The sequence below is a fragment of the Astyanax mexicanus genome, chromosome 7, assembly GCF_023375975.1.
Source record: "Astyanax mexicanus isolate ESR-SI-001 chromosome 7, AstMex3_surface, whole genome shotgun sequence".
NCBI classification, from domain to species: domain Eukaryota; kingdom Metazoa; phylum Chordata; class Actinopteri; order Characiformes; family Acestrorhamphidae; genus Astyanax; species Astyanax mexicanus.
Genome location: NC_064414.1, coordinates 28,337,426 through 28,364,185, shown reverse-complemented (window position 1 = coordinate 28,364,185; position 26,760 = coordinate 28,337,426). Strand labels below are relative to the sequence as shown.

Here is a 26,760-nt window from a genome sequence, read left to right as displayed (position 1 = left end):
ATATTGTCTTCTCATTGTCAGGGCTGTGTTGGGCCAAAAACACTGGCCAAAAAGCCAGGCCAACAGTTCACATTCACATATATAAGTGAGCTATATCTGTGTGTAGTGTGAACAAATCTGTCCCTGAAACACCTCACATGCACAAACTGATAACGTATATAAACGTCGCCTTCTTCACCACCAACAAAAAAAACCCATCATATTTGAGAGACAACTTGTGGCTTTATAAATGGAAATGGACGCATTAGCAGCTCATATTTAGAGCATATTTTACTCGAGTGGAGAACAAACAGCTTTTCTGAAGTACATGCTCAGGTCGAGGAGGTGAAAAAAGGGCCAGGTTGCTTGCTTTTACTGTCTTTGCAGCTTTAATAAGTGGCAGCCATGCTTTATTTATTTTTTACATGATGTCACCTCATGTGCTCTTATTTGTGTATTTATTTCAGTCAATAAGGTGTTGTAATATTGTAATGTTAAGCAGTTTAATTGTCTGAATGTATCAAGCTAAATTTGAAATGAGAAAAAATGGGTTTTCCTAAAATTTTCTAATTATCTAGTTTTTTTATTTTAGCCTTTCACAAACCGAATTTTAAGAAAAATGAACAGTTGAATCTAGGGGTGTGCCATATCGTATAACACGCAATAATATCGGCAACATTTCTGAACAATATTTATCCCTGAAATGTCGTGCCTAATTATCACATCAGGGTACTACTTTTTTGCTGTTTTTAGCAAAAGAAAAATTCTCACTGTTCTTATTTCCCATTATATATCTACTAGAGACAGATTTGTCCAGTATCATTTATTTTACTTCTGTCTTGGATATATAGAGATATTTGGAGTGTATTATTAGTTTCATGACATACTGTATCATTGACTTCTGTTACAAATTTGATAAAATTTCTTGTACACTGCACTACTTTAGAAAATGAAATATTGAGTTTTTACATCCAATTTTCTATCTTTGCATTTAGCCGGTCTGAAAATTAAAGTGATAAACGTTACACAGACCAGTAAGGGAGACACAGAGATAAAAATAGATTATAAATTCTGCACCTGAGCACGACTACGTCACGGTGCCAGTGCGTTCTTATTGGTTTGCGGAGTGAAGTGGAGTACCGGGCCCCGCCCCTGGCTACGCCCTCTCGGCCACCGTCAGCAGCAGCGGTTGCCTGGGAGAGAAGCGAGCTAACAGACGGAGCGGGGAGCGGACAGGCGGAGGAGCGGCGGAGCTGTAGTGAAATGAGACACAGCGCGGGAGCGGAGCGGAACACGGGGCTTTGTTGGTGGGCGAGGTCGGTGAGGGTGTCGGCTCTATGCCCCGGGCGGTGGTAGTATCCGTGTCCGTGTTGTGAGGAGAGCGTGCGGGCAGTGAGTCATGTCTCAGCAGCAGCAGCGGGTGGTGCAGCTGTCAGCGGCTTCGCTGGCCGTGGTGTTGTGGCGGGAGGCGGAGCCGGAGGAGAGCGCGGCGGCGACGGGCGGCACTGCGGCGGCGGCGACCTGTACGAACGGGCAGGACATTTTCATGGATTTTAAATCCCAGAATCTGCACAGCTTCTGGAATAAGCGGCTGGTGAAGGCCGTGGCTGAAGTTTACTTCCAGGGCTGGATGGAGAATTCGGTGCTGCTCATTCAGGGAAACGGCAACAACCTGGAGGTGCTGCGGGAGGCGTGGATGCGCCGGGCGCTGCGCTCTCCGAAGGGCTTCACCATCAAAGCAGTGGGTAGGTTATCACAACTCTCTCATTCTGTGTAGAGGAGACGGGCGTGGAGAAAAAGACCTGTCTCATTTAGTTCTAAGAGATGGTAGATAGATGCTGAACCAGGCGTGGGCAGTGCTGTGGGCTGCTGGAGGCAGCAGCTCCGCAGTGAAGCTTTGGATGAGAGCAAAGTCTACACATTAAAGCTGTGGTTTGAGTCTCATGGGAAGGAAACCGGAGGGTTTGTTTACACTGCACTTTGACTAGGTGTCATAAACCTCGAAAAGAGCTCAAAAACAGCCCTCAGTAGGTCAGTGGGTCTTTATGTGTTTGTGAAGCTCAGAGCTCAGTGGAAGCTTTAAATCTCACATCGTGCTCAGAACTGTAAACTGTGGTCACAGAGCACGTTTTAGAGCAGGGCGGGGAACTGAAGGCCGGAGTACAGTTTTCTGGCCTCTCAGCTCGAACACACTGTCTGAACCTGGCAAATAATGTGGGAGAAAAATAAGGTGTGCCTGAGCGCAAAAACAACACAACTAACAGTGTAGGAATCCAGCCCTCCAGACCAGAGAGGTGCTACACATAGGGCTGGATGATATAGGAAAAATCTGTATCTTGACATCGAACCATGATATAAACCATGGGGTATATAATCACGCACTGATAGAGCTGGATTATATGGTAAAAGTAGTATATCGCAATATTAAAATACATTTTTACATTTTACAAAGTATTCATCATATTTTGACGTAGACGCAATGCATCAGCAGTGACAGATTCTGTTATTAAAATCTTTCTATGCTCTTTCATGCATAATACATTGTTTCTCAACACATCCAGTTAAACAGGATTTTTTACACTCTGTAATGAATGTACAGTTGGGTCAGTGTTTTTTAAATACTTATAATCTAACTACACAGTATAATATTAATGTTAAGGAAACTATAGAAATCTATAGAAAACATGATGAGAGTCATGGTCAGAATTTTAAACTCTGATTATAAAGCACATTTTAGATCAGGTTGGGGAAGTGAAGGCCAGAGTTCAGAACAGTCTGGCAAAAAGGGTGTTAGGTGTGCTTCAAAAAAGAAAAAAACAACAGAACCAACTTTGCTGGGATCAGGCCCTTCAGTAAACCAGAGGTCATCATCACATTATTTTAGAAGAACTGTAACAGAGTTTAGAGCAGTTTGCTTATTTCCCAGCTCTAACACACTGACCAAACCTGGCAAAAATGGGTGAAATGCATAAAGTGTGCTTAAACACAAAAACAGCAGTACTTACAGTTCAGGAATTCAAACCTACAGGACTACAATTCCTGCACGGAAGTTTATTAAAGCAGTAGTTCTGTTTTATTTTAAATGGAAAGCAGTAGCAATCCTGAGGGGAGAGAGGAAAAGAATATTGTAATAAATTGTATTAGTGTGCTTCTGCTCCCATTTTTGCAAAGCCACATAATATTCATTAAAAAAAAACAGTCTGGTAGATCTATAACAGCTTTTGCCATTTACCTGAGCAGACACAATGCTGCTAATGGTGCTTATACAAGAAATACTGTAAACATTAAGATAACGAAAATGACGAATTCTCTATCTGCTGATTCACATCTCTTAACTCAAAGGAATGCAGGATTAGATCTAATTAGAACACAGGGTGAAAGAGTAAATCATCACTAAATTCAAAAGATTTATTCACTGTGAAAAACAACTGCACCACAATGCACGTTTTAAAAGCCTAAAGGCTTTTTATTTTGTGTTGTAAAATAATGCATTTTTAACAAAAGCTCCTGCATATCCTGCTACACAAGCAAGATATCAAAAAGCCATAGAAGGCAGCAGAACTGTATGTTTCCATGACCTGCTTACATTAATCTCAACCCTATTGTCTAACAAACAGTGATGATTATACTGTAGGCTTACTTTGTGGCCTAATTAGCATCTCATGGCAGCTGCTTTGTATATACTTTGAGTACACTTTTTTCACATTCTGTACAGTGTTTTTGTTGCAGCTTCTCAATTTTTTTTTTGAGTAGGCTGGGCCTCTGCTGGTTTGTAGCCTCAGTAAATTTGTATTAGTAAAGTGTGGCCCCATGAACCCAACCTGACCAGCAGTTCTCAGAGGTATCTCGACATGCTTGGAGCGTAACTGTGCGTGCAGCATTACTGTATTATTTCCAGATGACAGGAAATATAATTTCAGAGGAGTGTGGCCTTTAACCCCCACACAAATGTGCAGATATAGATACACACAGCCTGCAGTATGAGCTCACCTCATGCAAATTGTGCTCTGAAAGTGAACCGTGGTATGCGCTGTAGGGAGAATGCAGGTTTAGTACTGTGGATCCATGGCTTGGGCCTTCACTATATGAAGGCAACTGTTTGGGGTGCTGTTTTGGTTGCACACATGTTGAGGTGGCAGGTCTGTGGCACCCTCACACATGATTCCTGCTGTTGGGTGGCTGCTGATTCCCCCACACAAAGCTGTCACCACTGTGTGAGATCAGCCATTTGGTCCTGCTGTCAGGGCCATGGAGGTGGAGGTCATTTTGTGTGTGTGTAGAGGGGGAGCACGATGCTGAGGAATTCGAGGGACAAGACCACACAGTGTGATTGGATGTGTCAGTGGGAGACCTAAGCGCATTTACTGGTGATTGGGGTGTCTTGGAAAGCTCAGACTAATAAAGACACTCAAACACATTACGCACACTTTCTAGTGTCTAGGTCAGATGAAAAGCTATTGTCACACTGCGATGTAAAATCAGCCTAAGTGTCACTATAATTTACTGTCCATTCTCCAAAGCCACTGTGCAGAGTTATCTCTTGTCCAGTGGCTGCACAAAAGACCATTTTATAGCTCCTGGTCATGGACACTGATGTCTCCTTTCTGCAATGTAGAGAACTGCAGCTGCTTTGTTGTGCCTTGAATGAAACTAGCAATTTTTTTTGGTGAAACTGACATGGATATAAAAAGGTTTGATCTCATTTTATTTTGCTATATTTAATCCCATATACAGGAGAGCACTGTTAATACAGATAAAATTAATCTAAATTTGTGCATACTTTTCATATTTTATGTGTAATTTAGTAAAATACATAAGATTGTCAGTCAGAGTGGATTGATGTGAAGTTTACTGTTTTTTACACCTAGTTACACCTGGTCACTTGTGTAATAATAGTGTCTAGTGTCTGTATTGTGTCCTAATAAGATTTCAGCCACATGCATTTTACACTCGGTGTAGTCAAATTCGTCTCCACTTAGTTGGACTAAAATCTGATTGCTGTGTGGGACAGCAATCAATGTGCAAGCAATGTAGTTTAAGTGATTAGATGTGTATCTGATTAATTGTGTTTTGGGTGCTTTTACCTTTGCATTTCCCACCAACCCACTCTGAAATATAAAAAAACAATGGAATTCCCCTTTAACAGATGATCCGATGTAGTTCAGATGCCTTTTGCTGGTTGGACAGGATTAGGCTTAAATTTGAGATTAAGTTTGAGTTTAAGTTTTTGGGTGGGTAAGTGTGAAGTTTGGTAGATGTTAAGTTAAAGGTAAAACAAGATTGTTCTCTGGGGCCGCCGCTGTCTGACTCTGCAGGGTGAGAATGACAAGACCCTGTTATTTTTTCAGTGGAGAAAGCCTGGTGTCAGTGATCCACAGACTGACCTTTTGAAGGTTCAGGGCCTTGTCTTTCATACCCTTCCTTCATGAATGATTTGATTTATCTGCTCCACTGAAATCAGTTGTAACCCAGCTTCATTTACTTCTATACAGTTACTAAAAGACAGAAGCTTGAATCTGAAATTAAAGTTGGAACAGAAAATGCATAGTTCGGCACTCATGGGATCTTGATTAAGTTTGTTGTGTGAATGGTCTGAGTATTTCAGAAATGTATCCAGCATTAGTTAGAACAGCATGTCACTGATATGCTCAAATGCATATCTCTCTTTCGCTGTGCTAGTGCACCGGACTGAAGAGAATTCACTGTAAACTGTTAAGATTTAGAGTATTAAACTGGTCAAATTCCAGTCACATTTTTAGATATGTGTGTAGGCACACTCTGTACATTGCACTGATGTGTTTTGACATGCTTTCATACTCTACTCTGGAGTAGAATAAAGTCCTGTCGTGGCCATCTCTGTACTGTGTGCTTGTCTAGTGAAATTTGAAGCTCTGCTCACAATGGTTGACTGGGGCCTCTGCATTATTGAGAGGCTCCAGATCGAGCTCAGCCCAGCCAATGAGATCTAAAGGGTAACACATTCAGGAAAAGCCATACTGGGTTGTAATGAGGTGTCCAGTACTGCAAAGCACTGTTGATCTATTGTCCATAACCTCATTAGGACCTGTGAGGATCTATGTGTGAATTTATGCTTCTTCACTTTATTAAATGAATAACTTATTGTTGTGGCGGTTACGAAGTAATAGCAGTTCAACCATTTAAAGTCACAGTTATATTACTTTAGAATGTAGGAAATGTAGAAATTATTAAGTAATTCTGAATTTAAATCACAATTTTGCGTGGCGTTTTTTGTAAAAAGAAAATCACATATTTTAACACTTCTTTTATGGTTTAACATTTAATGTGTAATTATATATTACACAGTAATAACTTATTTTTTTTATTTCATGAACTCACTGGCATTCTTAATGTTTCTATTTACCTATTTGCAAAAAAGCAGCACAGAAATACAATTCCTGTCCTTTAAAACTGAAGTAACTCACAGCAAAATCAAAGATAGTCATTTATGGAGTGTCTAATGGTCATTTTCACACAAAACATAAATGGCGTGTCGGCAGGTTCATGGATACTGCATGTGTGTGGTCATGTAACTTTATCTCTATCAGTCTGCAACATGAAGAAGACTCTTGCACTACTCTCACCTTCTAAGGGTTAAGGGGTTAAATATGTTGTGTTTATTTTAGTTGAAGCCAACATTTATTCAGTTAGTGCAGCTCAGTTCTATAAATACTCTGGCATCTTGTAGTAATCTTGGTGTGACGTTGGCACTGGAAAATTTGTGTGGTAAGTGTGGTTGTCTAGCACTCAGATGGCTTAGACACAGAAGACTGTTTTGTAAATGTCTTCCAAAGGACTAAAGGGCTATTCATCAGCATGGGCTGTGTTCATAGATCTGTGCATATTAGCCATGACCAGGCTCCACGCCGGACTCCTGCATCTAGAGGGGAGTACCCTGTGGTGCTTATGCATTAGAAGGCTGCCCTCTTGGTTAACTGGGCACCAAAGGTCACTGCCCCCGCCCTGTCTTCGTAAAGCTCCTTGTGGTCCTCAGCAGATAAACACAGCGGTTCCAGGTGTGCCCCTTTGCACAGAGGAGGCCCATGTGCTTGTAAAAGAACACAAGCCTTTTTACCCTCATTAAAGCAGGACTTGCTTTCCTTGCTGAAATTACTTAATGAGGGCCGATTTGAACATGTTTATGCACTTAGCCTGTTGACTGAATTCTGAACGGTGCAGCGGTGCAATCTGAAGCACTGCACGAAAATATTTGGGGTGAACCAAAATGAAACATTTTGGCTGAAACTGAACAAAATGAATTTTTAAATGTGGCACATTTTTCACCATTTCACAAATTAAATAGCATTAATACATATATTTGCCATGCTTTTTAAAGAAACAGCAGTTGATTAAATAAAATTATTTTTATGACTAATTATTCCTTTTCAAGGGCATTCTTTTGCCATTTTAAATGAATTAATTTGCCTGCTAAATATTATGTGTTTCAATATCAATATTTAATACTTAATTAACATTTTTGCTAAAGAAAAGTGTGCATTGATACTATTTAAATGGCTTTATGAAGTGGATGTCAAGGTTCATTACCAAATATAGATTATAAGGTTCTTCATGCTCAAAACTTTGCAAACATATTTATTTATGGAAACATTTTTTTTCCTATTTCCTCAAATAACTATTTATTTTATTTAGCACTTTTTTACAGTGCAATGATTGTTGCAGAAAACGTCACTACAAAACAACTAGAAAGTTGTTTGGATGTTCAAGAAACAAAGGTTCACTGGATATCCAGTGTTGACAGACAGAATATGCTGGATCTGGTTTCTAAGAAGGCTACCACTGGAATGTTTTCTTGTGGTAACCAAACACCAAACCAAAGTCTACCACAAGCAGCTGTGTGTGGTTCCTCCCTGACTTTACTCTCTTTCTCCGGTGGAAGCTCATGTCCTTTATCCAGCAGTGTAGTAATATATCACCGACAGCAACCAGATGGATGAGGTTGAGGCATTTTTTGGGATCTGGACCAAGTTTGCCTTTCAGAATCATGTCCCTCTCTAATTTCCTAAACCTCCTTGTGACTTTTATTACCTGTAAGACCCTCAAGGCCAAATATCTTTACAACGTGACATATGAGATTTCCCATTTTGACTGTTTTACACAAAGAAATGGAAGGATTTCTGTATAGCCTTTTTCACACATGTAGGGTACCCAGATAATTTCCAGAATTACTCGGACTGTGAGTGTGTGAGTGCAGATGTATGTATCAGTTTTACCAAACTATGTGGAGGTGGGCTGCATTTTTCAGGCCACCACGTCATAGAAGGATGTTACTAAGTTAAAAAGACCCTTCTTATACTGCCAAGAAAGGCGGACAACATTCAGAGTGATTTTGAGGTCACAACTGCTGTATCCTTTATGGCTCTAAGTCCAGAATTCTTTGTTCAAAAACAAGATGATAGAGGTGTGAGGAAAGATAACATGAACATGAAAATGGAATGGAAAATAGTAGAAAAAGCTTTAGAGCAAAATTCTAAATTTAATTTTATGAATTTATTTATATGAAGAAATGAAAAAGTTATGGAACAGTCCAATTAGGCTCAAACTGCATATGTGTGACCAACAGGCTACTGAGAAGGAGTCTTCCTAGGATAGTCCAACCAAGAACCCATTTTACTGCAACTGCAGCCTAGGCTTTGGAACACAGCTACAGTCTTTGTTTTCTATTCTTTCTGTGTACCAAAAATAATAAAGGCCTTAAGATACTTTTTGGGGCTTCACAGGGTCTTTGCTTGCTTTGTTGCACGAGTGAAAGCTGGGTAAACTCTGCGGAAAAACATCTGCGGAAACTACGCATCAACATCTGTGATTGGACGGGATTATAGGCACTGGCAAATGAAAGCTCAGAAAGGATGCAAGCTCCTAAGCACAATGATCCCAAATTTTGTTTCGCAGGAAGAATGCAGAGGCCTTAAGAGTTTTTTTAAGAGGCAACCTCGCCCTGCGCCCTGGAACCTGACCTCCAGCTGAAATCATGCTGGGCATCGTTTGCTGCATCCTTTTCCCATTAGACAGGAAACCATCTTTTTTATGAGAGCCAAGTTGACACATTTATGGACCATGAGCAACCCAAGACCTGGGCTGATAAAAACAAATGAAGAGATTAGCCTGCCCCCTTTTAGATCTGTTGACTCTTGATGGATCCTTCATTTCCATGCCATTTCTCATGTGGGAGGAAACATCATCATGCACTAATGTAAATGTACACTCCACAGTGGAGACAAGTTCTGACCTCCTAAAAGGGTATCTTTATTTTGATGTTTATAGCACTACTCTGGTTCCATGCTCCAAGTTCTTATGTGATTGAAAGTAAAACATATTGTGCTTTTAACTCTAAAGCTGTTCAGGATTTAGACCGTGATTAAACTGTTGCAATGGCAAAGGCCTCCCAGTGGAAGGATCACAAGCCCTGACTCTGATGTAGTTCAGTCTTACTCAGAGGAAATAGCTCTCATCTGGTGTGAATTAGTGTCATGGATCTTGATTAGTGGTGTGTGAGTGCAGTAAACGTGGTCTCCTCCAGCTTCTGGAGGTGAGACTAGCCTGAAACACCTGGAATGTCTAAACATCTCAAGAAGAAAGTGAAATGGAACCCGCAGCATTTGTTCAAGCCCCCTCTCTGTCAAACAGGCAATTATAGTGGACTGAGACCATCAGGGTGGGTAGAAATAGAGGTAAAATACTGGTTATTTGATATTGAATGTGGGTATTTGAGACCTATCGTTGTGAAATAACTTAAAAGAAGGATACCCGGTCAAAGCAAACCCATATTGTGTTTAACCGGCTGTTGCTGACTTCGTGAGGAATATATTCTTATCTGCAAAATAGAAGTTTGATAAAGGATACTGTATAACTTTATTTAAATTGGCTGGGCAGATTCTGTCCACGGCCTCCTTTGTGAAACCTGAGACCAGTTGTCCTGTAGCAAAAGTTAGCCTCTTTCCTGCACTGAACTACATACTGGAGCATGTATGCTGCTGATGATTCTCTTTTTTAAGAAAATATGAGCATTTTCTCTGCCACTTTTAGGATGGAAGATTAGGATTAAGGCAGTGTTTCCTTTAAACAAGCAACCGACAATTGGCCAATTTATTATTTTGATTTTGCATATTTGTTTTGCTGTTGCCTGTTATTTTCAATGTGTGGTTTTATTTATAATGTATTAGAAGTTGTTTATGCCCATTAATGAGTGTATAATCTTATTTAGATTGTAAATTTGCCTTTTAGTACACAGAATGTACTAGAATCTGTGTTGATGGTCACATGTTGATTTAACCCTTGTATTGTGGACTTCCGTTTCTAATAATGTAAATCTGCTCAATTTAGCTGTCCAGTTGGCTCATTCATTGTGTTTACAGCTTGTATCTTGGATTCTACAGTTTATATAACTTGTATTCTGTTATATCTGTATTTCAGGGACTGACAAAGTACACAAATCCTTTTATTGAGTTCATAAAGTCTTCCTGGAACAAATTGTAGAAAACCTTCATTTATATAGTATAAATAAATTACAGTGAGTACAGTAGATAAATTAAAGTATCATGTGAAAGTAGTGATTTATTCTAAATATAATTTACATTTCATCTTCTTATCTGCTTCTATTTGGCAGGTTTATTCATGTACAGTTAATTTAAGTTTTCTCCTACTTCATATTAATGAGTAACGACACATGCTGCATGCTGTTATAATATGGTATGTTTTAAGTGTAGTGTTGAGTATACCGCTCATTGTTTAAAAATCACTTAGCTTGTTTTTCTATTTCCTCATGAGAAGATGACGATTAGTGAGCAGACAAAGCTTTACCCACAGTCACAGCTTGTAAACCCTTTGGGACATTTAAAATTTCAGTTTTTTTGAAACAACAAACAGACTGATTTGAGTGTCAAAAATCAGTAGAGCAGTAAAGCAATCATAAAACACTTAGAGAAAAGATGTTTTTCTTTTTACTGTGCCAAATGTGGACATAATTACAAAGGAACGTTGGTGTCAGAAGTCTTTATCAGTTGGACTGTGTTTCCTCTGTTAATCAGTACAAAAGTCCACTTGATTAGTTTCAGTTGCCTGATTTGTTAATGTTGTCTGTATTTTTTTTTTTTTTTTGCAGAGAACTAATGTGTGAGGTTGAGACATTTTCAGTAAGTGGGGCAACATGTAACTGTAGTAATGAGCTGAGAACAAAGTATATGTTAAAATGTACTGTTAAAACAAAAAAGCTGCTTTTAGACAGCTACAGCAATTGGTTCATTTGCTTACCTGTTAAGATGCCTAAAGCTAAATCTGCTAAATCTGGTGTTCTTGATGCTTTCCTATCAGTAGCACTTCTGTTAGTTAGCTTCTCATAGCTGGTAGAATGGGTCGTGCTGGGGGAGTCTTTCAGGTCGTTTATAGCTCCACTTTACTCCCTGCTCTCAGCACCATGGCAGCAAGAACAGCACTTCCTCGTAAAAGCTGCTGAATGCATTTGTTGGAAGCCTTCTGGTGACATTACAAAAGCACCACCCACAATAACACTGGTCCAGACGTGAGTGGTCCAGCTAATGATAAGACATGATTATTATTTTTAAGTTGGGAGATGTCAACTGTCAAATATATAATATTAATATGTATACATGTTCATGATATATGTGTTATTTTTGGAGAGAACTGGCTTCCTCCTTGCTATCCTGTCATACACACCTTCCTTTTTGCCTGATGGTGTATTGACTAATGAAGAGTGACATTGCTCAATGCAAGAAAGGCTTACCCTGAGGTTCTTCATGATTTCCTATAATGCTGTTTGCTATTTTTTATGTAGTGATTTATTTGCAGGATGATCACTTGTTGGGAGAGTAACTATGGTCCTCTATTCTCTCAATATGTATATGATTTTCCTCATAGTGGATTTGAGAAAGCTATGAAGTTCTTGAGAAATTATTTTGTAACCTTTTTAAGCCTGTTGAGCTTCAATAACTTCAGGAGTCCTCAGGAGTTACCTTTGTATGAGATTTGGCACACTTGTATAATACATCTCTGTAATGAATATCACATTTTGATAAGAAAGACATAAGGATACGTTCAGATTACAATCCTCATCAATCAACTCAGAGTTTTGCTTAGATCTTTATAGTCCTAACAGCATGCATGTGCGCAAAGATAATGTTTATGCAGGTTGCATTTGCACAGATTTTATAAATGAGTGTCCGGTCACTGATTGAAATATGACTAGCAGTGTTTGTAATGCACAGCATGGCGTCTGTTTACAGATAAAATCCAACCCTTTAAAAAAAAATAGGCAATTCGCTTGTGGAGATGTGGAACAAAATCATGTTTTTGTTGCATTAATTACCCAAACACTACAAACTATTCATAAGGTTTATTAGTGATTTAAAATGTTTAAAAAATGGTAATTTGACATTCATCTTGTAAAAGCCAAGAATACAGCTTTGACTTCCAGACTTCTAAAGCAGACAGAGACTTCTTTAGACTTCACTAGAATCTGCAGAGTGTGTTCCAGTACAGTTAATCGCAGACGTGAAAGGCAGGATTTATTGCTTTCCATGTGTGGTACTCACAGCCAGACTCAGCCCACTTAGCTCCTACAGTGAAATTGTACCAGGTGTCCTGGTGTCATTTCAGAGCTCATGACAGCTGGACTCACTGAGACAGTGTGTAAGCCAGGCAGAGATGAAGACAGTAGGAAATAAGACAGCAGATTAAAGCTGTGATAATCTAAGGGCTGGGAGTGCAGTCCTGCCAGTGGTGGTGGACAAGGGGGGCCGACAAGTGAATGGAAGGATTACATGGATTAAGATTTAAGTTAGATAAGAGTCCCATGAATTAGATCTCACGAGAAGGCAGGTCCTCTCCTATAGGATGCTCACCCTCCAAGTTACAATCAGAGATTTTAGAACAGTCAGAACTACTTTAGTTAGGGCATGGGTTCAGTATACACCGACATGCCAAATATGTTATGGGATGTTTTCTTGTGAGTGAGGTTGAAAACTGGCCAGTGTGCTCTTAGCAAGACTACGAGAATTATTGAAGTTGGAGCGAGGCCTGATAGTGGGTGCCAAATGAATGGGACATTCCATTTCCAAAGTTGTGCGGCCATTTAACATTCTTCAAACTACAGTGTCACGTGTGTAGAATATGTCTTAGAAGGCCTTACTACCACCCACAGTGGACAGTACAGTGGATGGTTATGATCATGACTGGCGGGGTCTGGCTAGATTTGTCCATGTGACAAGAAAGCTCTCATTAGCATAAGAAAGCATCATAATTCAGTGACAGTGACTTGTCAGTTTACCTAACCTTAACGGGTCAAAATGTCCAGTTTTAAAAGTTGTGAAGCAGTAAGAGGGAAAATTTCAGACATCTGTATCTCCATTTCCATAGATTACAAAAACATTACCTGTGTGTTTTCAGGATTACTGGTTTCTACCACTTCCCAAACCTCCTCCACATATGTGTACATCCACTTGATGTCAACGCCTGATGTTTGTATGCTTAAGGAACCTATTTCAAGTCTGGACATGCTTGGCTGTGTTTCTCTAGCTGAGTAGTAGCCTATAGATAGAGGTAGCCAGCTCTGGGTAGCCAGCCACTAACCTTCAGAACCACCCGAAAATGCCCCAGTGTTTGCTTTTGTTTCTCACCTCACCTGGAAATCATGTTTGCGGTTGTGAGGAGGAATGAACCCCACCACATTAAACTTTATTAGTATAAGAAGACAAGTGCCCACCCTGTGTGTGTGTGTGTGTAAACCAACAGCACCTTTGCTAGTTAATTACTTCTGTGGTTTGCTTGTGTGAAGCCTGGCTTCCACACACATGACTGCATTTCCTTTAGCCTAAACCAAGTAGAGCACTCTCTGTCTGCAGTTGTTTTTTCACCTCAAATTGTACGACAGCAAGTTAAACAATAATTAAACTGTTAGAAGCTAATTTCTGCTTTGGACAAGTCTAAGCTGCTGAATGGCCAAACATTCAGTCTTTGCCTTTTTGAATAATTCATACATAATGGCCATTTTGTGGACTATTCTTGCTAAACCTCACATAAAGTAAAATTACAGGGCAAACATGATTTGTGTTAAAGCAGTGAAGTATCAAAAATAAACCTGATTATTGTAGATGAAACATAGAGTGCAAAAAACACAAATCACATTTGTCCGAAAAGGACTAAACTCAGTGCTCTTTTACCTCAAGTACATTATACAACAGCTGATTGAGTTACTCAGTTGGCTCAGTATTTGAGGTTTCCTCAAACTCTCCTCATGTTGTGTCCATTCATAGACGGAATAGGGCAGAAGTAAGATCAGTTGGAGGTTCTGAATGTGTTTTAAATATTTAAATATACCTGCCTTAAATCATAGCTGATTAAAGTACACATGCCAGACCTTTATTTAAGGGGGGTTTGAAAGTATTGTGGTTTTACCATGTTAAAATATATATTTTTCAAACAGTCCCTTCATTTTAGGGGCCAATGGAACATTTATCTTCATTGGTTTTATTGATTACTCAGGTGTGTTACATTGCTTCATTAGTGCTGTAATAGGATGTACATAGGCTTATAGTTTGGGCCACAAATGAAAAAATATATATATTTAGGACTTGAATATTTATGTGTTATGTCTAGATGAAACACTTATTATTTTAAAATGTGGCAAAAACAATGCTTTTACCAAACATTAGTAGATTTTAAATGATGCAGTATGCAGTAAAAAATGAGTGCTAGCACAAAGATACTTCTTCGGCTGTTTTCTAACAAAACAGACTGAAACCGGGTCAGGCTACTGCTTCCATTTACAGTCTGTGACGTATGCTGCCTTTATAGAGTCATAGATTCTGTAAATTTCTTTCTCTTTTTAAGAACATTAATGAAGGACTTCTTTTTCATTACTTACTTTCTGACAGATGCAGCTTTGGCAGTTGTTTCAGTAAAGTTCAAACCAGTAAGAGATACTGTATCTGCATTTACCAAGATATCTATTCACATAATATGAGTTTAGCTAATCGAATTAATGAGACCTCAACCAGCTCGTCAGCATGTAAATATTGTATGATTGCCACTTAACCACTTGCTTTCATCAGTTCCCATACACTGGAGTGTAACACTGCCACATCAGCATGCAGAACTGTTCTTCTTCAAGCCCAACACTGAAGGTTTGTGACCCACAGCAAATATCCAAGGACCTTTTATTTGCTAACAAAGAAAACCAGCCCTAAATGGAAGTCACCAGTGACTTCTGCCCCAAAGTGTCTTGCCACCCCATCCAAGCTTTTGTGGCATGTTACCATGGTACCTGGCAGGGTATTCAAGCTGTATGTGACAAAGGTCTTAATGTCTGGAGAGTGGCTTCATGTTACAATGAACACAGAGTGCTTTCCCCTGGAGAGAGGTTACATTTACCCCATGGTGGCAGTCACACCCTGCCACCAGTTAAACTAGAACTTTAATTCTAAGTCACCGGGAGATGTTTTCCCACCCTTCTGGAAACCCAGACATTCAAACTAAAGCCTAGTCCTTTGTATACAACAGCTGGCCTGTGGTGTTGAGTATAATACCAACAGGCAGATAGAGTCGTTAATTATATTATTTTACCCAAATTATCTCAGAAAACATGGCAATATTTGTGTTTCTCTATTTATTGCACACATTTGCAAATATTCAGACATGAGTTTCAAAGTTGACGTTTTTCGTACTGTTATTCTTACTATTCTGGAGACAGGATTTGTGTCAGGGGTTGACCCAGGCAGAGAGACGAGGAGGCGGACGTAAACACAGGTAGGGCGAATTTATTAAACAAAGAGACAAGTAAACAAGAAACAAAGAAAAACAAGAAACAGAGGCGAGCTAAAACTAACAAACAAACAAGATACTAAAGATAAACAAACGGGGAGACTATAAAACTAGGCGGGATAAACTAAAACAGGGCAAGGGAATAAACTAGGGAAAACACAGGGAACTAGAAAATAACAATAAACAGGAAGTTAAATATATACTACAAACAAATAGGGAGACTAAACAAGGAAAACAAAATGAATAATGAAACAAGACTATGAACTAAACAGGGCAAGGATAATAACAAGGATTAAACTAAGATAGACACGGAGAGAAACACGGAGAGAAACACGGAGAGAAACACGGAGAGAAACTCTGGGAAGACAAACGACAGGAGACAGTGCAAAGACCGACCAGGACAGGTGACAGAGGAAAGCTATTTAACTAAACAGGAAACACACTGGGAGTGGAAACACCTGGGGAAGGGGTGGAGCTACAAATGAGACATGAGGTAATGGAAAATCACAGGCAGAACACAGGGGCACGGGTCACGTGGGACAACACAGGCACGAGGACAGACAGGAAACAGGGCCAGGCGTGACAGAAACCTCCCCCTAAACGCGCAGCTCCCGAGGCGCGTAAAAACAAACCCCGGGGGCTGGCGGCAGGGGGAGGCCGGGGAAAACAGGAGACCGAACGGGAGACTGGACAGGGAACTGGACAGGAGATGGAGACAGGACAGGGGACAGAGACTGGACAGGGAACAGAGACTGGACAGGGAACGGAGACTGGACGGGGAACTGGACAGGTGACGGAGACTGGACGGGGAACTGGACAGGTGACGGAGACTGGACGGGGAACTGGACAGGTGACGGAGACTGGACGGGGAACTGGACAGGTGACGGAGACTGGACGGGGAACTGGACAGGTGACGGAGACTGGACATGAGACAGAGACTGGACGGGACCGGACATGGGAACAGGGACTAGAACATTGACGGGGACGGAAACAAACACAGTAACAGGGACAGGAACAGAGAAACCACCGGGGACAGGAACTGGAACGATCACAGATACGGGGACCAGGACAGGGAGAGACAGGGGTACAAAAGACACAGGTGGGTGCCCAGGACTGGTAAAAGTCTGTGGGGACAGCCTGGGCACATAACTAGGGGCAAAGTCAGGAGGCCTAGGAGCAGGCCTGGAAATACGGGGCCTGGGCCCAAACATAGTTCTGGGAGCTGCAGGTGCTTGAGCTGGAGCAGCTGGGACTGCTGGTGCTTGAGCTGGAGCAGCTGGGACTGCTGGTGCTTGAGCTGGAGCAGCTGGGACTGCTGGTGCTTGAGCTGGAGCAGCTGGGACTGCTGGTGCTTGAGCTGGAGCAGCTGGGACTGCTGGTGCTTGAGCTGGAGCAGCTGGGACTGCTGGTGCTTGAGCTGGAGCAGCTGGGACTGCTGGTGCTTGAGCTGGAGCAGCTGGGACTGCTGGTGCTTGAGCTGGAGCAGCTGGGACTGCTGGTGCTTGAGCTGGAGCAGCTGGGACTGCTGGTGCTTGAGCTGGAGCAGCTGGGACTGCTGGTGCTTGGGAGAGCGGCGCGGCCGCCGCTGAAAACTCGGAGAGCGGCGCTGCCGCCGCTGCAGTCTGTGAGCGCGGCGCGGCCGCCGCTGAAATCTCGGAGAGCGGCGCTGCCGCCGCTGCAGTCTGTGAGCGCGGCGCGGCCGCCGCTGAAGTCTCGGGGAGCGGCGCGGCCGCCGCTGAAATCTCGGAGAGCGGCGCGGCCGCCGCTGAAATCTCGGAGAGCGGCGCTGCCGCCGCTGCAGTCTGTGAGCGCGGCGCGGCCGCCGCTGAAAGCTCGGAGAGCGGCGCTGCCGCCGCTGCAGTCTGTGAGCGCGGCGCGGCCGCCGCTGAAGTCTCGGGGAGCGGCGCGGCCGCCGCTGAAATCTCGGAGAGCGGCGCGTGCAACACGGGGCGTGGCATCTCAGCCGCGTGTATCGCGGGACGCAGCGCTTCAGACGCGTGCTTCACGGGGCGTGGCATGAAGAGATCCGCTGCAGCACTGGAGCCCGAAGCTGCGGGTGAAGTAAAAACCCGGACTGGATTCCTACTCTCTCGTGCAGAGTCCGGCGTGAGGAGCGCGGGGAAAGTCTTTGACCGCGGCTGGCTCGCCGCGCAGGGGGTCTCGGAGCGCGATTCCACTGCCACCGGTTCGGCTGCCACCGCGAAAGACACAGAGCGCGGATCGGCAGCTACCGCGGGAGGAAGGAGCGGCTGGCGGGCTGGTGTAGGAGGGCAGTCCTCAAACTCCTCTTCACTGGATGCAGGTGTGAGGAGATCGGAGTAGTCCCAGGAATAGGACTCCTCACAGCCTGCATCCATGCCACCCCCGTCCTCGTCGGGGCGAGGATCGAGGCTGACCGCACACAGCCCTAGCGCCCCCCCAAGAAAATCCTCCCCGGAAACGGGCTCCTCCTCCGGCTGGCGGGACCCCTTAAAACGTCTACCCCGAGGCCTGCGGCGTCCTTGGGGCCTCGGGGATTCCAACGCCGGAGTCCCGAATGGAGCATGGCGGATCGCCATCCTGGAGCCAGTCCACGGGATCCCCTTGTGGGTCTCGGTGGGCGCCACTGAAGCTGGGCTGACGGGCTCCAACCCGAGGAAAGGCGCTGGGAGCGGTTCATCTCCTCGGATTTGCTCGGCGAGGAGGCGGAGAAACTCCAGGTCCGCCTTCCGAGCAGCGTGCCATTCTGCTACATCCATTTGGTCGGTCTTTTTGTCAGGGTTTGACCCAGGCAGAGAGACGAGGAGGCGGACGTAAACACAGGTAGGGCGAATTTATTAAACAAAGAGACAAGTAAACAAGAAACAAAGAAAAACAAGAAACAGAGGCGAGCTAAAACTAACAAACAAACGAGATACTAAAGATAAACAAACGGGGAGACTATAAAACTAGGCGGGATAAACTAAAACAGGGCAAGGGAATAAACTAGGGAAAACACAGGGAACTAGAAAATAACAATAAACAGGAAGTTAAATATATACTACAAACAAATAGGGAGACTAAACAAGGAAAACAAAATGAATAATGAAACAAGACTATGAACTAAACAGGGCAAGGATAATAACAAGGATTAAACTAAGATAGACACGGAGAGAAACACGGAGAGAAACACGGAGAGAAACTCTGGGAAGACAAACGACAGGAGACAGTGCAAAGACCGACCAGGACAGGTGACAGAGGAAAGCTATTTAACTAAACAGGAAACACACTGGGAGTGGAAACACCTGGGGAAGGGGTGGAGCTACAAATGAGACATGAGGTAATGGAAAATCACAGGCAGAACACAGGGGCACGGGTCACGTGGGACAACACAGGCACGAGGACAGACAGGAAACAGGGCCAGGCGTGACAATTTGCCACAAGGATCAGAACAATCTAATAAGACAAAAGACCCATGCTGTAGTTACTTTCAATTGTCTTCCTGTTTAAGGAAGATGCTGTTAATGTGTAGTCAGCCGGTCTTAGTAACAGTAATTTAAAATGGTGAATAAAAACTAGCTTCTTATCAGTTTTATATACCAGTAGCAACATGTCTATGTATTTTGTACTACAACTATTTAATACTTTTGAAAGTTAGTCAATAAACGCTGTGGAACATGACAGATTTTTCTTAAATGTCTGCAATGTAAAAAGACTGCACTCCAAAGCAAACACTACCACACTAAATAAAAATAGTGCCCTACCATTAAAAGTGAATTTGTAAGTGAAGTAAGTAAGAAAGAAGTGTGCCATTTTGGTTGTACATGCCAACTGGAAAACATGAGCCGTATGTTTTGCATTTAAATGGTATTTTGTGAACTTTAGTGGATTAGGCATATTGCTTTAACAACTGTAGTCGTGTTTGTCCCCTTCCCCTCTTCCTTTTTCTCTCTCGTTTCACTCTCTCTTGCTTTTGCATGTAGAAATATGTTACAAATATTGAGTAATATACTATTTATTTTTAGAGGGAAAAATAATAAAAGGCAGGTATTTTAGTGCATTTAGTTTCTCATCACTTAAATATATTTCTATCAAATATCATCAAATTTCAGTTTAAAAGTCTGTTCATCTGTTCAAATGTAAACAGCTGTTCAATGGGAATGTTCTTTTTCTTAAGTAGTTATCGTCAAGATGATTTTGATGTCATTGTGCTTACAATAAGCTTTTACAAGAAGTACTTGAAACTTAACTGGAAACTTTTCCATAAAATGTTCACACAAATGTAAAGGACTCTTTTAAAATGTCAAAAAAAAAATTCACATACAGTACAAGATTTTCTTTCAACAATTTTAATGTTAATTTTATAATAAACAGAATGTTCCTCCCTGTAACTGTGTTGTTTTCTGCAGTTTGTTCCTTTTTGAAGATGAAGGCTGGGGGAGTGGCCTCATTTAGCTTCCTGCCTGGTAATAACAGCTGCCTGATTAAAGTTTTATTTACTTTACCCCTTACACAAGTGCTGCAACTGTGTGATGGCTGCTTAGGTTTGCTTTAGTGGAAAGATATGTGGTTAAAATGTGTTTTCTTTAGTGTCCTGTGGCTGAAATGAGGAACACAGTCAGACGTTTTCTTGAGGCTAGTGGTGGGGTGGTCTGTGGAGTGTCTCCTTACTATCTCTTCATTTGTGACTGTTGTATATCTGAGAAAGACAACTCAGTCTAAGAGAATATGGACCAAGAGTTGTTAATACTGGTGATGCATGTTGGTTGCATATGAACACGTGGTGTCAGTAGTGTAGGTGTGGTCTTTGCAATAGTGTGTAAGTGCAATGTGTGCAATAGTCTGTAAAAAGAAGTCTGTAACCAATCATGCCCTGGTTTAATTTGGCTACAATAAAAATTAATGATCAGAGAAACCAGATGTTGTATAGTTGGTGATTTAGACCCCCGGCCCCCTTTGGTGTTATAAAATGTACTTGTACTTAGGGGTGGGCGATAAGGCTCTAAAATAATATCACGATATTTCAGGGTATTTTTGCGATGACGATATACTTGGCGATATAGGAAAACAGAAAAATAATTAATTAATTTCAGCAATATATTATAATAGTATAACAGCATAATCATAATGTGGCAAAATAAATAATATAGCATAAAATAATATAATGAAGCAAAAAATATTGCAGAATATTTAGTGCATGCATATAAACTGCAAACTAAAACAATTGTACAATAAATACACCTAAAGCTTCACAGTAAATAATAGACTACTTTTAAGACAGAACAGCCCTATTATCACGATATGGATTTTTAATATCACGATATTTCTGGGTCACGATATATTGTATACGATATAATATTGCCCACCCCTACTTGTACTTCAAAATAACACTCACTCTTTGAAAAAGAAAAAGGGGTAAGCCTTTGGAACCATTTGACCCTCTATTAGGAACAGTCTTTTAGCTTGAAGTGCTGGTATATATTTATGTGCTATTAACCCTTTTTTGTGCATCCACCCACTAATCGTTTCAAGTTGTAAACAGTAATAACACATTTATTTGTTGGATTTTTATAGTGACAGTATTACAATATAATTATAACGTTCAAAGTGTGTTTTGAGTTTATATTCAGTACCTCTGTATTTTTGTTCCTATTGCAAAAACTCTACAATTCTTTCAGTTCACAAAAAATGTCACTGACTGATGTATTGAACATTTTCCCTGTAATTAAGCTTTATAGTCCAACAAATCTCAGCTCGTTCTTGACTGGATTTAGCATTCTTTGATGTTTTAGTGTTTTTATGTCCTCGCTCTGAACTTCAGAGTAATGATTTATGTGGTTTTATGTTGTCCCTTGTTTAATGCCTAAAAAAACACAGTTTAAATAGCAGGTTTGTACGTAAAATGACAAAAGCAGACTGAGAGAAGAGATAAAATTCTGAACATGAATAAGACTGACTAAGAGTATTTCCTTTATTTTTGTTTTTTCTTTTTTCAGGTGACTTGTCCCCAATGCAGATGTCCCCTATTACCCAGTCGCAGTTCATCCCACTGTCTGAAGTGCTGTGCTCAGTCATATCTGACATGAATACTGCTAATATAACGGTCAACCAGGAGGCTCTGATTAAACACATGATGAAGGCCCATCCAGGTATACTTTCAATAATCATCTTCCTGTCTAATCAGATAGGATTCTGAGGCAGGAATGCATCCAGTCAAGTTTAGTTACCTAGCCTTTTATACTGGGGAAAATGCTAATGGTTTATGATAAACTAGCTATCTATATCTCAACAACGCTTTGTGGCTGGTTTAACTATTTTAATGAATTTTATTTTTGTATAATTTCTAATATTACATATTTTCAATGTTTTAGGAATGACAATTCCCACCCAGGAAATCCTCTACAATGCACTGGGAGCGCTTATTAAAGAGAGAAAAATCTATCACACTGGAGAGGGCTACTTCATTGTTTCTCCTCAGACATACTTCATCACCAACAACATGCCAAAAGAGAAAAGTTGGTGGACAAACGAAAATGACCATCCTTCTCCTCCCCCTATAACCTACCTGGTGAGCAACGAAAGCTGCATGGATGCTTCAACTGACATACCCATCATGGCCCACTGCAAGTCCTGTAGTTGCTTCACACCTCAGCCAACAGCTCCACCATCTGTCCAGGAGCAGTCCATCAGTATAAGTGAATGTACCGGAAAAAGCCTGAAGTGGCCTCGAGAACATAAACCTGCCGTCCAGCATCAGTCCACCTCTACAGCAGCAGATTACCAGGCTAGTGAAATCAGCAAATCAACAAACACTAGTCGTAAAGATAAGGAGAAACCCGGACGCAAGTTCGGCCTCAACCTGTTCCGACGTAACACAGGAAAGAAGGAGAATAAACTAAAGAAGGAATATGCCACTTTCTCTGGGCAGTTTCCACCTGAAGAGTGGCCAGTTAGGGATGAAGAAGATCTTAATAACCTTCCCAGAGATCTGGAACATGCCATTATTAAACGTATCAACCCTGAGCTTACTGTGGACAACTTGGTCCGCCATACTGTCCTGATGAAAAAACTGGAAGAGAAAGCGGAGAGAATGACAAAGGCCATAACTATTGACAAAGGCATGTCCACAGAGATCCTGCGCTCTCAGCAAAGACACCATTCATCCAGGGCTGGTGGAAAGAAGCCAGTCGCTAAAGCCACACGGAGCAAGAGAAGAGTGCCTTCTTCCAAAGAGAAACAGAGGACAAAGACTAAAGATGTTTCATGTGATGACGATTTACAGGCAGATGATCTCATTCCATCTTGCCTCAAGCCTGAATTAGTTCTAGAAGAAACTGACAATCATGAGGATTGTGCTGTTTTGGACCCAAAATGCGTCTACAAGAAACGCATAGAGAATCCATTTCAGTCGCTGCCAGGGCGGGATATAGTACCAACCACCACTCACAAAGAACAAAGGAGGAGAGAGGCCAAGACTTCAACTCGGCGGGAGCGAGCAGGTCACAGGTCCAAATCCTGGGATCCTCACCGCGTGAAAGCAGTCAGTGAAGAGCATGACAAAGCTCATATGCCGACAGATAGATCTTGTGAGCGTCTCCATGAAGGAGGGCTGACTTTAGATTCTGTCACAGATTCGAAAGCTGTTAAAGAACTTCCTGGAGATTACAGCTTTGTCTATCCTGACAGCAGCACACTGAGGATAGAAGACAAGGTCAAACTAAGAGACAGCAAGGTCAGAGGCAGGGAGCTGAGAGATGGGACAGGAAGGGAGATTAAACAAAAGGTTTTTCACGAGAGAGATTCTGATCAGAAGCACATCATGGACCTGACTTCACATCCATATGAAACAACAGAATTACCCATGCCATGGCCCAAATTTACAGTTCAACGTAGACGTTCCCTCCATCTAGTCAACAATAAGGACGAATCTGACCACTGCCCTGACCTTTTGTCCTCACACCAGCAGACATGCACCCAACAACTGGCAGACGCTGATGGCATGCGCCGAGACACCAGCCATGCAGGCAGTGAAGCATACACTGATGATGAGCACCGCATTTATCAGAAAATAGAGGATGATGATGATGATGATGACTGTTGTAGCTCCTTGTGTCTGAACGAGGAATGTGCCAGTGAGGTGGTTTGCCCTGGCACAGCACGCTGTCGTGAACCAGTCTGTCTGGATGGGGACTGGGACAGCACTTTCATGGACAATAACCCATCACTTCTTTACCAGGACACCATAAAACCCACACAGAGACCACATGAATTCAGGTGGCAGGCAAATGAGCACCAGCCTGCTCTATCTCACCTGCCTACAGACGTCAGCACCAGCCGAAAGGCTCAATGTCCGGACGAAAGACTTCATGATCTCAGCTCTGGACACTCTGAACCAACAGAGGCCCTGGACAGCAGCATCTTTGATTACTGTCAGACGAGTGAACGGGACTCTGACGCTGAAACAGTACTCAAGTCTGCAGACGAAGTAGATGACAAATCCCATCTCTGGAGTTGTCATCCACAAATAAAAGACTACAATCAGAGTCAATATGAGGCATCAGGGGATGGAGATGACCTAAAGTGTACAAGCATAAGTCATGGTGACCCTTCTAAAGTCTGTACTGTGGAAACAGCAGAAAATCAAAGCAACACAGCAGACAGTGGAATTGACTCACCAAGGTCAGTCACTCGTAATGATCTTTAGTGTAAAATCTACATGCTAAATGTGCTTCAAAGCCTAGGCTGTAGCAGAGTTAGTCTGCTTTTAATGCCTTACTACATCAATATGTTTTTATTATTATAATGATTTTTTGGGAAGCATAAATAACATACTAGTTATCACATACAGACACACACACAATTATCACTGCAGCATCTTCATAGGACAGTCCTATCAAGGACCCACCTTTCCTTGACTGCAGCCTAGGATTTGGAACACAGCCACTGTGCTTATTGGATATATATATTTAAATAATATATTTGCCATGTCATTTTGCACTGTCTAGATCAGTGGTCACTAGCCATGCTTTTAGAGAGCTACGTTTTAGCAGACATTAGGTCCAATCATTAAACAATCTCACCAGGATGTTAGCTCTCCATGAGCAGGGTTGAGGACCCCTGGCCTAGATGACCTACTTGGACAAGATGTACCATTTAATTAGTTCATCATTATGACATGTAACTATTTAATCTCTTCATAGAGATCTCTGTTTTGTTTTTGTTTACTTGCAGAGCACGCATGAGTCTAACTTCAAGTAACTCGTTGATACTCAAAGGGTTAAAGCAACGTGGTTTCCTACAGAATCTTGAAAAACTTCACTCCAAGAGCAATGGCATTCATCCCCAGAGTTCCTTGCTTCAGCTCACACCGGTCATGAATGTGTGAATGGCTGGGTGGAGAGTTAAATCACTGATTTCAGTTTATTCCAAGGTCTCTGTATATATGTGTATATTTATCACTTTTATATGTAAATATCCTTTGTCACACAATACTGAATAGTACATTCAGCTAGCATTGTTGGGTATTTGGAGTATTATATAATTAGGGTTTTATAGTTTTTCTTTTGTGCTATTTTAAGTACCAACATCCTCTGTTTATAAAGAGGAATACTATAGTTCAATTTAACATGAAACCCATGTAAACAGTGAGAAAAAATAAACTATGTACGTTACCAATGTCGTCTTGTGTTCTTCTCTTTTTCGTAAGGACTGGTTTAAGAATGACTTCAAATGTGAATCATCTTTTACATTTTACAGTTTAGTAATCCATCATTTTAATTATTCTTTGTATGATAAATTGTCTAATAACTTTTCCTTATTACTTTTTGGCAGGCTAAACGATTTTTTTCATTTTAGTGGTGGTGGTGAGAAGAATCATTCTTTTAAAAGCTGTTGAATGATTACAAATACATTACCAGATGCCTGACATTATGTTTTATGATATTTTAAAAACAGTTTTGGTCTGGAATGATTGTAACCCATTAGTTAATGGATGTTGTAAGGACAAATGGTTCTTTGGGAACATATTTTTCAGATCTATCTCTTTTATACTGTTATCAGCATTACATATCAAACTCTGGAGACATGCATGTTTGCTCCAGAGTTTTTAAACGTTAATACATGCACTGTAGATATGACAAACTTTGAATCCTGCCAACATCACTGTTAATTGTATGTTATCATTAGGGATGGGTGATATGATAACTGTAAAATTATATTTAAAAACATTTTGTGTTATACATAATTTTTCAGAATATTCTGACAAGCTGAAAAAATGCACCAATAGTGGCAGATTCATAAATTCTCTCCCAAATATTCTAAAATATGAAAATCCTATTTTTATTCAAAATGTTTTACATTTATAAATTAACAGGATTACACTCTGAAATATGCAGTTTGTCTGTTTTTTTTTTGTCTTTAAGCACTGATTAAATCCACAATATGCATATAAATGTATATTGTGTATCACAATAACAACATTTATTAAGATTTTTTATATATTGCCCTCTCGTACTTTCCACTGTGAATGTGGTCTAATTTTTTATACAATAATCAGAGTCAAATGTTTAGAAATGGCTGTCTTTGTCTTACTGAATGCAGAATATAAAAATGCTAAATCAGAAAGTACCACTTTTGGTACAATAGAGTGTGAAAAACAGATTAAAATGGTAAAGCATCTTTACATTAAGTCCTTAAAAGGTTCTTAACACTCACACATCCATATTATGAGCAAAGGTCTTCATGGTACCAAAAGTGACTTTTGTGGAAGCACACAAAATACTATTTTATGATTTTTTTCTGAGAACAAGGCCAGAGGTAGCTTAGCCCACCTAAATGTGCATCTTGCCCATCCAGTACTGTTGCTAACTAATTAAGCCTTTCATGTGTTGCATGAATTGTAACAGCCCTGTTTTCAGCATCTTGGGAGAGTTTAGAGCAACACATTTGGTGACCTTGACTCAATAGAAATCAATAGCCAATACTTTAGCCATGGGCAAATTTGTTTAAATTTTA

At 41.2% G+C, this 26,760-nt stretch overlaps 1 protein-coding gene across 1 annotated transcript; it reads left to right on the top strand.

Annotated features, from left to right (window-relative positions):
- The first annotated feature begins 1,175 nt into the window (after window positions 1-1,175).
- On the top strand, window positions 1,176-25,422 carry stox1 (storkhead box 1). The gene is made up of 4 exons (XM_007240263.4): window positions 1,176-1,724; window positions 21,744-21,896; window positions 22,119-24,426; window positions 24,979-25,422. Exons 1-4 carry the CDS (start codon window positions 1,379-1,381, stop codon window positions 25,130-25,132), a joined length of 2,961 nt encoding a protein of 986 aa, XP_007240325.3. The 5' UTR covers window positions 1,176-1,378; the 3' UTR covers window positions 25,133-25,422.
- The last annotated feature ends 1,338 nt before the right edge of the window (window positions 25,423-26,760 follow it).

Coding starts and splice junctions, on each gene's coding strand:
- stox1 (XM_007240263.4), top strand. CDS start 1,379: ATGTCTCAGCAGCAGCAGCGGGTGGTGCAGCTGTCAGCGGCTTCGCTG. Junction 1,725..21,743: donor CTTCACCATCAAAGCAGTGG/GTAGGTTATCAC, acceptor TTCTTTTTTCAG/GTGACTTGTCCCCAATGCAG. Junction 24,427..24,978: donor AGTGGAATTGACTCACCAAG/GTCAGTCACTCG, acceptor GTTTACTTGCAG/AGCACGCATGAGTCTAACTT.